We start from the raw sequence: 18032 nt of genomic DNA, 5'->3' as shown, positions 1-18032 counted from the left end.
CTTTGGCTAATATAGCCTCATTTGCATATTTAGATATAAGCTCATAACTTTTAAAATAATAAGTGTTTTGGGACACAATTTCTACTGGAATTATCAGCGTGACCGTGCCTATTAGATTAGTTAGGCGATTGGGCATTACTAAAATAGTGACAGATCCTCTTTAACATATTATGCTTTCCATAAAATATTGAATAATACTTTGCTTTACGTATGTAGACACCTGACCATCACAACTATATGAGTTTGTTGTAATACCCATTCAAAAACCATGGACGTAATGTGAAGTTGGGCCCCTTTTGCAGCTATAAGAGCCTCCACTCATCTGGGAAGGCTTTCCACAAGATTTTGGAGTTTGTCTGTAGAAATTTGTGCCTATTCAGACAAAAAGATTATTTGTGAGGTCAGACACTCATGTTGTATGAGAAAAACTGTCTCGCAATCAGCGTTTTAATTAACGTGTTCGATGGGGTGAGGTCAGGGCTCTGTACTGGACACTCAATTTCCTCCACAACAAACTCATAAAACCTTGTTATTATGGACCTCACTAGAGATGAGCGAACCGGGACAACCGAACCCGGTTTCGGTCCGAACTTCCGGAAAAGTTCGGTTCGCAGCGAATCCGAATTTCAGGAGATGAGCGTGCGGATCTTGTGCGCAGTGGTGACTTGCCAATCATGTGAAGGTGTTCTTGAGGACAGGAGTGGAGGAGAGGTAACAGACTGAGAGCTACGTAATGGTAAGAGCAGAGTTCACAGCAGCACAGAATATTTCAGGAGAGGAGCGTGCAGATTCTGTGCTGTTGTGAACTTTGCTCTTACCATTACGTAGCTCAGTCTGTTACCTCTCCTCCACTCCTGTCCTCAATAACACCTTCACATGATTGGCAAGTCACCACCCCGCACAAGATCCGCACGCTCATCTCCTGAAATACTCTGTGCTGCTGTGAACTCTGCTCTTACCATTACGTGGTGACTTGCCAATCATGTGAAGGTGTTCTTGAGGACAGGAGTGGAGGAGAGGTAACAGACTGAGAGCTACGTAATGGTAAGAGCAGAGTTCACAGCAGCACTGAATCTGCACGCTCATCTCCTGAAATACTCTGTGCTGCCTTAAACTCTATGGACAGGTCAGGATCCTGTTTCTTTTAAATGCTGCACTATAGCGCAGCCTTATATAGTGGATTGAGCGGGTTCCCCAGCAGCATTTAAAAGAAACAGTGTGCGTGTTTGGGTATGTGTCTTTGTCTGTTTTTGTTTTTATATGTGTGTTTGTGTATATATGGGTGTGTTTGTGTATATGTGTTTGTGTATATATGTGTATGTGTATATGTTTGTGTGTGTGTGTTTGTGTATATGTGTGTATATGGGTGTGTGTTTATGTATATATGGGTGTGTTTGTGTATATATATGGGTGTATTTGTATATATGTTTGTGTGTAGATGTTTGTGTGTGTGTGTGTGTTTTTGTATATGTGTGTGTTTGTGTATATGGGTGTGTGTTTATGTGTGTGTGTTTGTGTATATATGGGTGTTTGTTTATGTGTGTTTGTGTATATGTGTGTGTTTGTGTATGGTTGTTTGTGTGTGTGTGTGTGCGTGCGTGTATATATGTGTGTAGGTGAGTAGAAGTATTGTTATTGTTTACATTGATAACTGTTTTTTTATGTTGTTGCAGATTTTGATGTACCGATTGGACTACATCTTCGATTCGTTGGACTACTGCGTAGATCTACGTTTTTTCAAATTTTAATAAAATGGTTAACGAGGGTTTTGTTGGGGATTTCTTATTTCAATAAAAAAGAATTGTCTTTGTGGTTTTTTTTAAACTTTATTAGTGCCTAGATAATGGCAGTTGGCTGATTGACAGCGTCCATTATTAAGGCGGTACTTAGTGTTAGCCGGTGCAGAGGCTAGCACTAACCACCCATTATTACTCCGGTACCCACCACCACCAGGGGTGCCGGGAAGAGCTTGGTACGATCCAGTACCCGACCATCTATTGTGATGGTCGGGTACTGGGGCGGCCGTAGGCTGGTATTATGAGGCTGGGAAGGGCCAAAAACAGTGGACCTTCCCACCCTTGTAAAGCTAGGCTGCTGCTGCTGTGTTGTATCGGGCTGGTTATAAAAATGGGGGGGACCCCACGTCGTTTTTTTTTTTTTTAATTTAACAATAGACGTTGGGTCTCCCACATTTTTAATAACCAGCCATATACAAGGCCACAGCAGTCTGGCATTACATGGGTGGGAAGGGCCACTGGTTTTGTCCATTCCCAGGCTAATAACACTGTGTTGTATGTGGCTGGTTATGATAAATTTGGTGGAACCCCATGTCTTTTTAAAAAAAAAATTAAAAAAAAATTATAATTTAAAAAAAATGACGTGGGGGTCCCCCCCACTTTTATAACCAGCCAGATACAACACAGCAGCAGCAGCAGCCTAGCATTACAAGGGTGGGAAGGTCCACTGTTTTTGGCCCTTCCCAGCCTCATAATACCAGCCTGCGGCCGCCCCAGAGCCCGTCCATCACAACAGATGGTCGGGTACTGGATCGTACCTGGCTCTTCCCGGCACCCCTGGTGGTGGTGGTGGTGGTGGGTACCGGGGTAATAATGGTGGTTAGTGTTAGCCTCTGCACCGGCTAACACTAAGCCTCGCCTTAGTAATGGATGTTGTCACTCAGACAGCGGCCATTACTAAAGTGGTAGTAATAAAATTTGAAAAGAAAAAGACAAAGATATAGATAAAATATTTTATTGAAATAAAGCACCCCCAACACAACCCTCATTAACCATTTTATTGTAGAAAAAAAACCCGTCATCGAAGTAGTCCTCGAAACCGACGTAGTCCAAACAAAAAACCTGTAAAAAAATAAATAAATTAAATAAAACATGTCGTAGGCTTAGATTCAGTTTAATGTGTGATACTGACTGTTATACCTTGTATAGAAGCCTGCCACGAAGTTGACTTAGATACAGGGCCCCAGCAGACAGTATCATACATGGCCATACAGACATATATACAAACAAACATACATGCAAACATACATACATACATACATATATACAAACATACACACATACATACATGCAAACTATCATACATACATGCATACACACACACACACACATGAAACCATACATACAAACATGCAAAGATACATACATACATATATACAAGAATGCACAAATATACATGCAAACATAAATACATGCAAACATAATTACATACATGCACATATATATATAAACATACATGCAAACATACATGCAAAAATAAAAACATGCAAACATACATGACAACATACATACATACATGCAAACATACATACATACATGCAAACATACATACATGCCAATATACATACATGACAACATACATGCAAACATACATACATGCCAACATACATACATGACAACATACATACATACATGCAAATATACATTCATGCAAACATACATAAACGCAAACATACATACATACATACATACATGCAAATATATACATGCAAATATACATACAAACATGCACATATATACATACATGACAACATACATACATGACCACATACATAAATACATGCAAACATACATAAAATGCAAACATACATACATACATACATTCATGCAAACATACATACATACATGCAAATATATACATGCAAATATACATGCACATATATACATACATGCCAACATACATACATGCAAACATACACACATGCAAACATACATACATGCAAATATATACACAAACATACATGCACATATATACATACATACATGACAACATACATACATACATACATACGTGACAACATACATTCATGCAAACATACATTCATGCAAACATACATTCATGCAAACATACATACATACATACATACAAACATACATTCATTCAAACATACATGCAAACATACATACATACATGCAAATATATACATGCAAATATACATACACACATGCACATATATACATACATGCCAACATACATGCAAACATACATGCACATATATACATACATACATGACAACATACATACATACACGCAAACATACATACATGCCAAAAAAAAATAATAATACGTTCATACTTACTTTCCTCCTGTCCGGCCTCCAGCGATGACGTTTCATCCATGTCGCCGCTGCAGCCTGTGATTGGCTGCAGCGGCGAAAGGGATGAAACGTCATCGCTGGAGGCCGGACAGGAGGAAAGTAAGTACGAACGTATAATTTTTATTTTTTTATTACATTTAAATTGTATTTTCTGCGCGCCGAGCATGTACTGTCAAAGTTGCTGAAAGAGTTAGTGCAGCCCATTAACTCTATCAGCACCCGAGACAGTAGCATGCTCGGCGCATGTAAGTGACAGGTTCGGTCCGAATCGAAATTTTTTGTGAAATTCGGCGAACTAGCCGAACCGAACTTTTGAAAAGTTCGCTCATCTCTAGACCTCGCTTTGTGCACAGTCTTGCTGGAACAAGAGCGGGCTTACCCTGTGCCTAAAATTGTTAAAACCCTAAAAATGACCCCAGACCAATATCCTTCCTCCTCCATCAAATGTTATAATAGGCATTATGCATTCCGGCAGGCAACGTTCTCCTGGCACCTGCCAAGCCCAGATTCATCCATCAGACAGATAGTAAAATATGATTGATCACTCCGGAGGACATGTTTCTACGGCTCCAGAGGTCATGTTACTACTGCTCCAGAAGACATGTTTACAACATTCCCGCCAACGTGTGGCATTATGCATGGTAAACTTACGCTAATGTAACAGCTGCTCGACCATGGAAACTAATTTCATGAAGATCCCGATAAACAGTTCTTGTGTTATCACTTCCAGAGGCAGTTTGGAACTCTCTTTTGAGTGATACAACAAAGGATAGGTGACTTTTACACCCCTCGTGCTTCAGCACTTGGAGGCCACGCTATGTGAGTTTGAATGGTTGAACGCTTTGTGGCTGAATTTTTGTTACTCCTAGGTGCTTCAACATCACAACAATAGCACTTACAATTAATAAGGGAAAATTTAGAAGATCAGATATTTAATGAACTGATTTGTAGCAAAGGTAGTATTCTATGATAGTGTCAAGTTTAAAGTCACTGAGTTCAGTACGACTCATACTACTACTATTGTTTGTCTATGGAGATTGCATGGCTGTGTGCTTGATTTTTTGCACGTTTACCATGGGTCTGGCTGAAACATCTGAACTCAATAATTAGGAGGGAATGTCCAAATACTTTTGGCCATATAGCGTACTTGGAGCTAAAGTGTCAGGTCACACGTCTTACAGCAGAGTGGAGAAAAGTAGCTGACTCTTTCTAGAAGAGCAACCAGCAGCATTTTAAAAGCAGCATTGTATATGAATGGAGAAAATTTTGAGAAAATGAAATGAAATGAAAATATCTAGAAAATTTGCAAGACCAAAGGGCTTATCCTGTTTTTTTGTTTTTTAAAAAAAAAAAACTGGAACACCTATAAAATATTGGATTTGATGAGTTGTGGCAACTTTTTTAGGATTGGTTTAAGGGCTACAAAGGTTGTGTATATACAGGCTCCAGCTGTGTAAACTCAGCCCTGTTTGTGCACCAGCAATGATGCCAGTTTTATGGTGCACCCCCACCTCTTTTTCTGACACCTATAAAATGCTCATATTTCTATTACACAAACTTCTAAAGCATATCTATTCAGGGCTAGGTAATGTTCAAAAAATAACCTCCCATCCATCACTGACAGACTACTCCATATATAGTTTAAACTAGCAAAGAAAAACGTAGTATATAACCGTCAAGTTTTATAAAAATAAGAAACATTTTATTAATTATACATATCAGACAGTAAGGCGTCATGCACACGACCGTAAAAACTCCCGTTATTACGGGTCGTAATTACGACCCGAAATAACGGGCCCATAGACTTCTATTGGCCACGGGTACCTTCCTGTTTTCTTACGGGAAGGTGCCCGTGCCGTTGAAAAAGATAGAACATGTTCTATTTTTTTATTTTACGGGCCGTGCTACTATACTTTATAATGGGAGCACGGCCCGGAAAAACGGCCGGCTGTCCGTGGCCGGCCGTGCCCGACCATGCCCGTAATTATGAGTCGTAATTACGGGCACGGTCGTGTGCATGGGGCCTAAATGAAGGATAAAACTCATAAGCAAGGCAAAGACCCCAGTAATTATACATTGGTATTGTAGACAGTGACCAAAAAAGCTAGTCGAAAAAGTGTCTTAAAGGGGTTATCCGACGGCACCAAGAAAAAACAAACAAACAAATATACAAACACATAGAACCTTGCTCCCTAATGTAATTATATTATTTCCACATTATAATATAAAATAATTTAATATGTCCATACTATACCATCCATATCGCTCCACAAACCCTGTCAGACTTCCGGGTTGTAGGCTGGACTGCACGCTGCTCTTTCGGTCTTTTCCTACATGTCCCATCATGCTTTGCTGGCCTCTCTGCACACTAATCACCGCCCACCACATTCTTCTGCTCGTCCTCCTAAATAGTTCCGCCCCGTGTCCGCCTACACCTCCCCTCATCACAGGCTCCCCCATCGCTTCCCATAATAAATCTTCCATGCTATATTCAGCATTTTGCTGCAGTTTATGTGTTAAGGAGCATGTAAATAATGTGCAGGAGACTAGCTGAGAAGTCGTATCCGCAATTATAGTCTGCACAGGCGCAATGATACAGTCCTAAATGGGGCTGGCTTAGTAAACGATTGGTAGCAGTGCCAGCCCCTTTTAATCACATATTCGATGATGCGCCGACACTGAGGGAAGTAGGCAGCAGTCAAAGGTCACGTGTAGCGGTGTCGGCACGTCATCCGGAAGCAGTGAACTACAGGCTTAAGCGATTACGTGACCGGTATATCGACTGCTGTTTAAGAACAAAAATGACAATACTAGTAAATTAAGAAACATCTTTATATGTAATTAACCCCTTCCCGCCGCAGCCCTTTTTCAGATTTTCATTTTCGTTTTTTCCTCCCCACCTTCCAAAAGCCATAACGTCTTTATTTTTCCTCTGAGGGCTTGATTTTTGCGGGACGAGTTGGTTTTTTGTAGGATCATTTATTTAGCCATATAATGTACTAGGAAACGGGAAAAAAATTATTTGTGGGATAGAAAATTAAAAAAACAGCGATTCCTCCATGGTTTTTTGCGCAACGTTTTTACGGAATTCACTGTGCAATTAAAACAAAATGTTAACTTTATTCTGTGGGTCAATACGATTACGGCGATACCAAATATATATAGTTTTTTCTATATTTTACTACTTTTACAAGTAAAAACCTAAGTGTAAAAAAGAACATTTATTTTGTGTCGCCAAATTCTGAGAGCCATAACTTTTTTATTTTTCCGTCGATTAAGTGGTAGAGGGCTTATTTTTTGCGGGATAAGCTGTAGTTTTTAATAATACAATTTTGGTGTACATGCAACATTTTGATAACTTTTTATTTCATTTTTTTGTGGGAGATGAGGTGACCAAAAAATAGAGATTATGGTGTTTACACTTTTTTTTACGACGTTCACTGTGCGGGTTAAATAATGATATATTGTAATAGTTCAGACTTTTACGGACGCGGCGATACCAATTATGGGAAAAGGGGGGTTTTTTTAACTAATTTTTTTTTACATAAAAAAATACCTTTTATTTAACTCATTTTTACTTTTTTTTTTAGTCCCCTTAGGGAACTTCAACCAGCGATTGTTAGATCGCTTGCACAATATACTGCAATACTAATATATTGCAGTATATTATGATTCTGACAGGCAACTATTAAGCCTGTCAACTATTTGGTGCACAAAGATGGCGGATCTGGGGGCCTTCATTAAGCCCCCAGGCAGCCATAGCAACCATCTCCCCCCGGCGATTGCGTTACGGGGGTTGCGATGAGCTGTTAGAGGGAGTCGTCCCCCTCTTTCTAACGATTTAAATGCTGCGGTCGCTATTGAGTGATGTCATTGACTACCTCTCCGAGCCTGATTACGTTCACTGTATGTTAGATTGTCCGATTATTTTTGAGCCTCTGAAAATGGAGGGACTATGTAATAAATGTCTGTAATTCCTAAACGGTTAATACAATATTTTTGTTAAACCCCTTGAATTAGAGCTGAAAGTCTTCACTTCAATCCCTTCTTCATTGCAATGTTTCACATCCATTGTGGTGGTGTACAGAGGCCAAATGATAAAAATTGCGTCACTGTCCATATACAGGATACTATTCTATGTTAGTCTGTTCCAGGCCACCCAGGATCTTCTTGAGGTTTGCGCACACGCACACACATTATTCACATCTAGATTATGGCATATAACAATTTACATTAAAAGAATAATTTTAAAATGTATCCTATGCTGAAATGTCCTTATGGATATCATGCAGTCAAAATATAATTCTGTTTTCATTTATTGACAGTCCCGTACATTTAGCTTCTCTCCACATTGAAAATTATCAGATTTTGAAATTGCTGCTGTCACACAATGCTGAAGTCAATGCACTAAATAAGGACTTCATCACTCCACTGTTTAATGCCATCATTTCATCAAACTTTCATGGAGCAAAACTGTTGATTGACAAGGGTACAGTAGACCTTATTCATTATATTGTTTCATTTATTATAGATATGTGAGCATGCAGTAAACCTTGAATGGTGACAGCTGTTAACAAATGTATTCTGAATGATCATCACCAAGTAAGCAGTGTAGCTAGCAGGGCCAGACTGAGAGTGGTCTGACTCTCTGGGAAATAATGGTCAGAGGTACCTTAAAAATTCCTGACTCTCTGGGAAATAATGGTCAGAGGTACCTTAAAAATTCCTATAGTTATAAACAGAGCTGGCCTTAGGATAGATGGCTCCCCGTGCGAAATTATATTTTGGTGCCCCACCCATCATAAAAAAATGCCCCATAAAAAAGTATAATGCCCCCCCCCACAGTATAATGCCCCTTTAGTGCCCCCATACAGTATAATTATATATTATAACCCCTTCAAGGACACAATATTTTGTCCTCTAATTGTGCCCACACAGTATTATGCCACCTAAGGGACGCACACAGTATATTTCCCCCTGTAGTGCCCCTACACAGTATAATGTCCGCTTAGTGTCCTCCACACAGTATAATGCCCCCCTCCCCTGGCTGCCACACACAGCCCCACACAGCCCCACCTTGTAGATAGTGCCCCCCTGTAGATTGTGCCATACAGCCTCCTTGTAGACAGTGCCATAATCCCCCACCTCCTCCCTGTAGACAGTGCCATACAGCCCCCACCTCCCCATGTAGATAGTGTCATGGAGCCCCCACCTCCCCCTTGTAGACAGTGCCCCCCAAAGGAAAAAAATTGTACTCACCTAGGCCCTGTTCCCACGGCGAACTGATCTGCTCCACAACGCCGACGACGGGATCCTTGCATAGGCTGGCGTGATCCTGTAGCCTAGTACAGAGTTTCCCAACCTTTTTGGGCACAAGGCACCCCAGGAAAAAAAATTAGCCCCCACTCACAGTAAAATGACCTTCAGCCTGCCACTCACAGTAAAATGACCATCAGTCCCCCATTCGCAGTAAAATGACCATCAGCACCCCCCCCACTCACAGTAAAATGGCCATCAGCCTGCCACTCACAGTAAAATGACCATCAGCCCACCACTCTCACTAAAATGACCACCAGCCCACCACTCACAGATGCCTCCTGTAGATAGTGCCATACATCCCCTTGTAGGTAGTGCCACACAGCCCCCTTGTAGGTAGTGCCACACAACCCCGTTGTAGGTAGTGCCACACAGCCCCCTTGTAGGTAGTGCCACACAGCCCCATGTAAGTAGTGCCACACAGCCCCCTTGCAGGTTGTGCCACATAGCTCCCTTGTAGGTAGTGCCACCCATTTGCCTTGTAGGTAGTGCCACTCAGCCCCCATGTAGGTAGTGCCACCCAGCCCCCTTATAGGTAGGGTCACACAGCCCCCTGTATGTAGTGTCACACAGCCGCCTTGTAGTTAGGACCACCCAGCACCCTTGTAGGTAGTGCCACCCAGCACCCTTGTAGGTAGTGCCACCCAGCACCCTTGTGGGTAGTGCCACACAGCACCCTTGTGGGTAGTGCCACACAGCCCCCTTATAGATAGCACCCCCCCCTGTAGATAGTGCCACTGTAGCTCCCTGAAGGAGCAGGATCCCCCTGTGACTGGGAATTCTGCTACTGGACGGGGCGCTTGATGTCTCTGTCCATTTATGGACAGTGACGTCAGGGGCTTCTCCGGGAGTGGAATCCCCGGTCACAGTGTCGGGAATCCCTGGTCACAGCGTCGGCAATGCTGTGGAGTTGCCCCTGATGTCACTGTCCATATATGGACAGAGACATCAAGCACTTTGTCCACGAGCAGAGTCCCCAGCCACATGGGGATTTTGCTCCTTCAGGGAGCTACAGTGGTGCTAGTAGATAGCAGCGCAGGGAGATACCGCCATACCCTGCTATTGTGTTCAATAGTATTTGCGTCCTAAGGATGCCCGGTGTCACCGCTAGCAGCTGCCATGGCTGCTATAGTGGTAGCAATGCTACTGAGAGAAGAAGCACCCGGGAGGAAAGGCAGCTGCTGAGTCGCGGGGCCCGGGCGCTTCTGAAACACATGCACGGGAATGTAGCCAGCGCAGTGCCGCTTTCCACCTGCTGGAGTGATGCGCCCTGTGCAATGGCACAGGTCGCACACCCGTAAGGCTGGCCCTGGTTATAAAACACTTAAGCCGGGATTACACAATGGGGGAACTTATTAAGACAGGTATTTCACACGCCTGACGGAGCAGCATTTATCTCCTGTATCCCTCTTGTATTTTCGGTTTATTTTTCATTTAATCTCCTTTCCTTTTAGACCCTGCACTTAATTCAATGGGGAGGTAGAAGTAGCAGTTGTTGCGTTTTTTTGCATCGGGTTCGCAGCAATTCCGCCACAAAAAAGGAGTCTGTGTTACTTCCTCCAGACCGGCTTCTTGGTATTACATTTCATCCCATGTGACCACTGCAGCCAATCACAGGCTGTAACGTCTGTCACATGGGATGAAACTTCATCCCAGGAGGCCGGTCTGGATGACATCAGAGGGACTGCCTCCTGGGATGATGCTTCATCCCATGTGACTGCCGCTGCAGCCTGTGGTTTGAAATGTCATCTCAGGAGGCCGGCCTGCTAGCAGTGCTGCAGTTTTCCGCAGCGGACATTCTGGACATCCAGTTTGGTGCGGTTTTTCGCCCGTAATTTCCTGCAGAGCACAGGGTGGTTACGCTGCGTTCTTTTATGCACCGTGTCCACCCCGTGTGAACTCAGCCTTACTAGTATCAGAGAGAGAAGAAATGTTTGTGAGTTCTTCCCTTTGTTCCATCTTGTAGAATCTCACTGCATACTGATTTATTATTGAGTTCAATGCAAGCTGTATAAATCCGTATGCAGTGAGCTCCCTCTAGTGGCAGCTGTATGCAGACAGAATTTTATCGTTTAACTGGATGATTTTTGTGAAGAGAAGCAGAGCTCTGACCCTATACAAATTCTGGGCCTTTTTAGATTAAATTAAATTCACTTATAGGTACAATTTCCTGCCCTAGACCACCACCTCTAACCGCTTCACCATCCTAAACAATATATTAATAAACTATATAATTATATTATTATGTAATATTAAGGCTGGGTTCACACGACCTATTTTCAGACGTAAACGAGGCGTATTATGCCTCGTTTTACGTCTGAAAATAGGGGTACAATACGTCGGCAAACATCTGCCCATTCATTTGAATGGGTTTGCCGACGTATTGTGCAGACGACCTGTAATTTATGCGTCGTCGTTTGACAGCTGTCAAACGACGACGCGTAAACTGTCTGCCTCGGCAAAGAAGTGCAGGGCACTTCTTTGCTACGTAATTTGAGCTGTTCTTCATTGAACTCAATGAAGAGCAGCTCAAGATATACAAGCGTCACAGACGCCTCGTATATTACGAGGAGCTGCTTTTATGGCTGAAACGACGCAGCTGTTTTCTTATGAAAACAGGCTGTCATTTCAGCCGTAAATGACAGCTAGCGTGTGAACATACCCTAAGGGTTAACCACTAAATCACCCTAGCCCCCCAGGTGCATTATATATTAACTCATAACCACCCCAGACCACCATGGATAATGGATATCAATATTAATACCTTATTACTTTAGACCACCACAGGTTCAAATGGGAGGTACACTTTAGTGAAAACCTTAAGGGTATGTGCACACGATAACTGCAATTACGTCTGAAATTAGCTCCTGAATTTCAGACGTAATTGCATGTACTCGGGTTTTGCGGGGCGTCTTTTACGGACCTAATTTAGAGCTGTTCTTCATTGGAGTCAATGAAAAACGGCTCCAATTGCGTCCCAAGAAGTGTCCTGCACTTCTTTTGACGAGGCTGTAATTTTATGCGCCGTCTTTTGACAGTGACGCGTAAAATGACAGGTCGTCGGCACAGAACACCGTAAAGCCCATTGAAAGTAATGGGCAGATGTTTGCCGACGTATTGGAGCCGTTTTTTCAAACGTAATTCGAGGCGTTCATTTTACGCCTCCATTACGTCTGAAAATAGGTCATGTGAACCCAGCCTAATAGAAGGAGGGCAGTTTAGGCTGGCTATAATGGAGCAATTTGGATGTTTTATAAAATGATTAAATATTCTTATCTTTTATTTTAACATATAAAAAGAATACAGAAAATGTTGCGTTCATCTATAATTAACATTGTATCCTCCCGGGTAAAAAAGGTTGTTGCTACTTAACAATTGCTGTTTATAGTAGCAGAGTTGTGCAACACTTGTATTGTTATGTATTACAATAATATCAAGGCCTGTCCTAAAATAGCATTTAAGCTGTAAGCCAAGGGACTATGTGCTTGTTATAAAAAGCTACTGTACCTTTGTAGCCAACAATATGTCACATTCAAAGTATCCTCAATAGATTAGAAATGATATGGTTATGGAAATGCCACAGTCTAGTTTACTGCTATTAAACATACAGGCAATATTATTCTAAGAAATCCATGTTCATGAATGGATGTAATGTCTGCAATTATTACCCACTTATGTGTCACATAGATTATTATGTTACTTCTTCTCAGGAGCAAACTTAATGCATCAAGATAATAGAGGGCTTACTGCTTTTGACTACATCAAGAACATTGATGATTGGATTACATGTGGAATTTTCAGTGGTGACATAAATGAATTACTGCGAGGTATGACTTTATATTCATTGCACCTTATTCCAAAACTAAAAACCATGTTAATTTACAAACTGATCAACTTTGATTTGATTAGTATGAGGGTATGTTCACACACTTAGGGTATGTTCACACGCTGAGAGGCAGTTACGTGTGAAAAGACAGACTGTTAACAGCTGCCTCGTTTCACACGTAAAAGCTCCTCCTCGTAATTTACGAGGCGTCTGAGACGCTCGTAAACCTTGAGCCGTGCTTCATTGTATTCAATGAAGAACGGCTCAAATTACGTGGCAAAGAAGTGCCCTGCACTTCTTTGCCGAGGCAGTAAATTTACGGGTCGTCGTTTGACAGCTGTCAAACGACGACTCGTAAATAACAGGTCGTCTGCACAGTACGTCGGCAAACCCATTCAAATGAATGGGCAGATGTTTGCCGACGTATTGTAGCCATATTTTCAGACGTAAAACGAGGCATAATACGCCTCGTATACGTCTGAAATTTGGCCGTGTGAACATACCCTAAACAAAAAACATCTGAAAATACAGAGCTGTTTTCAGAGAAAACAGCCTCTGATTTTCAGGCGTTTTTGAAGCTGAAAATGAAATTTGGAGCTTCTTTGAGGCGTTTTTTGAGGCGTTTTCCTTAGTGTTAGGGTATGTTCACACGGCCTATTTACGGACGTAAATCGGGCGTTTTACGCCCGAAAATAGCGCCTCAATAGCGCTGACAAACATCTGCCCATTGAAAGCAATGGGCAGACGTTTGTCTGTTCACACGAGGCGTATATTTACGCGCCGCTGTCAAATGACGGCGCGTAAATAGACGCCCGCGTAGAAGAAGTGACCTGTGACTTCTTTGGCCGTAATTGGAGCCGCTATTCATTGACTCCAATGAATAGCAGCGCTAATTACGGCCGTAATTGACGAGGCGTTCAAGCGCCTGCACATGCCGGTACGGCTGAAATTACGGGGATGTTTTCAGGCTGAAACATCCCCGTAATTTCAGCCGTTGCGGACCCCCGCCGTGTGAACATACCCTTAAGGGTATGTTCACACGCTAGCTGGCTTTTACGGCTGAAATGACAGCCTGTTTTCAGAAGAAAACAGCTGCGTCGTTTCAGCAGTAAATGCTACTCCTCGTAATATACGAGGCGTCTGTGACGCTCGTATATCTTGAGCTGCTCTTCATTCAGTTCAATGAAGAACGGCTCAAATTACGTTGCAAAGAAGTGTCCTGCACTTCTTTTGACGAGGCAGTATTTTTACGCGTCGTTGTTTGACAGCTGTCAAACGACGACGCGTAAATGACAGGTTGTCTGCACAGTACTTCGGCAAACCCATTCAGATGAATGGGCAGATGTTTGCCGACGTATTGTAGCCCTATTTTCAGGCGTAAAATGAGGCATAATACGCCTCGTTTACGCCTGAAAATAGGTCGTGTGAACCCAGCCTCAATGTAAAATCAGCTCCAAAAAACGCCTCAAGAAGTGACATGCTACCTTTTTACGGAGCGTCTTTTTACACTCCGTTTTTTAAAACAGAGGCGTAAAAAGACGCCCCGTATGAACTAAATGCTGTTTTTCCCATTGATTTCAATGGGCAGATGTTTGTAGGCGTTCAGCTTCCGTTTTTTCAGGCGTTTTTCGAGGCGTAAAAGCCCCGAAATACACCTGAAAATACTGCGTGTGAACATACCCTTAGGCCCTGTTCACACAGAGTTTTTTGATGCAGAAACCGCGCCGCAAAACCCGTCAAAAACCGCCCGAAAATGCCTCCCATTGATTTCATGAGGAGTTGGACGAGTTTTTTTACCGCGAGTAAAAAAACCGCGTCGCGGTAAAAAGAAGCATCATGACCCATCTTGAGGCGGTTTCCGCCTCCAAAACCCCATTTCAATCAATCAGAAAGAGGACAAAAACGCCTCGACGAGTGTTTTGACGAGTTTTTGTCAAACCACTGTGCAAAAAAGGTCTGGAGCAGTTTTTGTAGGAGGAATTTTCCTCCTGCAAAAAACTCCGTGTGAACACAGCCTTAGGCTTAGATGATGGCTCAGGAGCACACAGGAGCCGCTGCAGACTAAGCCGTCAGACCAGCTCACTGATTGATTCAGATGACAACGGTGTTCTGCAGCTTCTATGTACAGTCACACCTAGAAACTGCAAAAATGAAACAGTACAATAGTTTCAATAGAAGCAAATTACAAATGTGCTTTTTATACTAAAATACATACATTTAAAAAAAGCCACCACAGCTGTCCATAGCCTTTAAAGGGGTTGCTGGAGATTTTTCAAATTGGCAGCAGGGCAGGGGATGGAATGACATAGTAAACTAACAGATACCCATCCCCAAGTGCCCCCTGCTTTCATACTGAGGTCTCGTTATCCCGCCGCTCTGCTCCCGGAAGATCCTGCAGCGGTCAAGTGCCGTTCATGGCAGCATCACCGCTGAGGCCAGAGATTGGCTGCCGCGGCATGAGACCGATGAACGGCATGTGACCACAGCAGAATCTTCCGGGACTGGCGCAGTGGTGAATGGGACCTCAGCGCTGGAGTGGGGGGCACTTCAGGCAGCGAGTATCTATTAGTTTACTATGGAATTCCATCCCCTGCCTTGCTGCCAATTTTGAACAATCCAAAATAACACATTCAAAGCTGAATTCTGATGGTATGGACAACAAGAACACTTTTTTCTCTGAGGCATTGTTGATAGATATGAATCTAAAAACTGAGGGATTCCTTTTATTAGCAAATAAAATATACCATACGAGGTTGGTGAATGACCTGGACGATAGACCTAAGTATGTTGGTACTCACAACCGTTTTAGCCAACCAAGCTTCAACAGAACGCTTTTAGTAGATCATACTAAAAATGAATGCAGGCTTATTTGGCTAGAGGTAGATGATTTTTGAGCTGATAATGCATGCTCCTAGAAAAAAACCAAAAACATAAGTAAACCAAAAGGTGGTGTTACACAGAAACTTGGTAACCATTTTACATTAATTCTATAAATCTATCTTTCAGCTTATGATCTACAACAGTCCATTCAGCTGGTTAGACAAGTTGCTGACCGAATAAAGACCATGGAAGCAGTTTAAAGGCAATGAACAAGACCATCTTACAGATTGAGACCGCCTTAAATAATTATTTATTTTAAGTTGATGTGATGCAATAAAGGCCAACATATCTATATAAGTATAATTGCTTGTAGCCCGCACAGGTTTCATTATTACAGTGTGCAAATGGGGAGAAGGGGTTAAATTTCATTTTCTTTTGGAAGCATAAAAGGATGAAATATTTTTTTGCTCATAAAAACATTGAAAAAGCAGTGCAATCAAAGTGCAATAAATGTAAAAGAACATGCAACGTGTGTGTCTACAAATTGAGTCTTTGTTGTCAGATAATATTAGGCTGCATTCTCATCTGCGTCTACCACGCTATTGATTCCGTCAAAATGTTGGAACCCCTGCACAACGGAGACAAATGAAAACCATTGGCACCGGATCCGTTACCATTAAAATAAATGGTGATGGAAATGGAAACCTCTGGTGTATGTCAGGCGGGGCATGTGTCCCGGGCGCAACTTAGAGGGGGGCGCCAGAACCGCACAGGCCATGATGCAGCAGTCTGCCTGGAGAGAGGGAGCAGACACACCGGAGCAGAGCACTGCAGAGGACAGGAAAACACAGGACAGTGGTGAGTACACAGTGTAAACAATTTATTGCCTGGGAACACTAGCGTTTCTAAAATCATAAAATAAATGACATTAGTTCATGATTTTAGAAACTCTTGTGTCTCCAGGCACATTATTTTTGCAGCTGCCGCGACCCCCCCTCGTGACCCCCCTTGACACCCTCCTCACGGGACTGCTGAGGAGAGGGAGAATAGTAATAGTAGTAGTGGTGGTAATACAAAAACACATTTCTCCATTAAACATATCTATCTATCTGCCTGCCTGTCTGTCTGTCTATCTCATATCTATCTATCTCTGTCTGTCTGTCTCTCTATCCATCCATCTCATATCTATTTATTATCTATCTTATACCTCCCAACCGTCTTGGATTCAGCCGGACAGTCCCGTATTCCGGGTGGTGTCCCGTTGTCCCGGGCGGCCGGGGGTATGTCCCGCTGATTGACAGGGAAAGTCATTCTGCCCTGCCAATCAGCGCCTTTCAGACACGCAAGCGTCGCGATCATGTCATCGTGCTGCTTGCGTCGTTCAACCCCAGGAGACGTGCGCAGAAGAGAGCAGGTCTCCATTGCCGCCGGACGGTGCTGGAACAAGATTAAGGTGAGTTTGTTTAGTTTGTTTTTTTATCCTAATAAAAAAGTGTGTGGCATTATCTACGAGGGGGGGCTTTATCTACAGGGGTGACCTTATCTACAAGGGGGGCTTTATCTATGGGGGTGGCTTTATCTATAGGGGGCTATATACTGGGGTGGGCTATATGTGGAGCACTATATACAGGGGTGGGCTACATGTGAAGCACTATATTCTGGGGTGGGCTATATACAGGGGTGGGCTATCTGTGGAGCACTATATACAGGGGTGGGCTTTATGTGGAGCACTATATACAGGGGTCGGCTATATCTACAGGGGGGCTATATACAGGGGTGGGCTACATGTGAAGCACTATATACTGGGGTGGGCTATATACAGGGGTGGGCTATCTGTGGAGCACTATATACAGGGGTGGGATATATGTGGAGCACTATATACAGGGGTCAGCTATAGCTACAGGGGGGCTATATACAGGGGTGGGCTATCTGTGGAGCACTATAAGGGGAGCTATA

The 18032-nt window shown here is 42.8% G+C and overlaps 1 protein-coding gene across 2 annotated transcripts in view; it reads left to right on the top strand.

The window, feature by feature from the left end:
- The window catches only part of LOC142751109 (uncharacterized), a 52867-nt gene extending 36263 nt beyond the window's left edge, over window positions 1-16604 (top strand). For both annotated transcript variants that reach the window (XM_075860085.1, XM_075860084.1), the window contains 3 exons: window positions 8440-8603; window positions 13141-13257; window positions 16263-16604. In XM_075860085.1, the coding sequence (XP_075716200.1) occupies window positions 8440-8603; window positions 13141-13257; window positions 16263-16336 (355 nt within the window). In that variant the 3' untranslated portion in view covers window positions 16337-16604. The remainder of the gene's footprint in view (window positions 1-8439; window positions 8604-13140; window positions 13258-16262) is intronic.
- Window positions 16605-18032: the final 1428 nt, after the last annotated feature.

Source organism: Rhinoderma darwinii, chromosome 3, assembly GCF_050947455.1.
Source record: "Rhinoderma darwinii isolate aRhiDar2 chromosome 3, aRhiDar2.hap1, whole genome shotgun sequence".
NCBI lineage: Eukaryota > Metazoa > Chordata > Amphibia > Anura > Rhinodermatidae > Rhinoderma > Rhinoderma darwinii.
The sequence above is the reverse complement of the archived record's forward strand: the minus strand, read 5'-3'. Positions and strand labels throughout refer to the sequence as shown.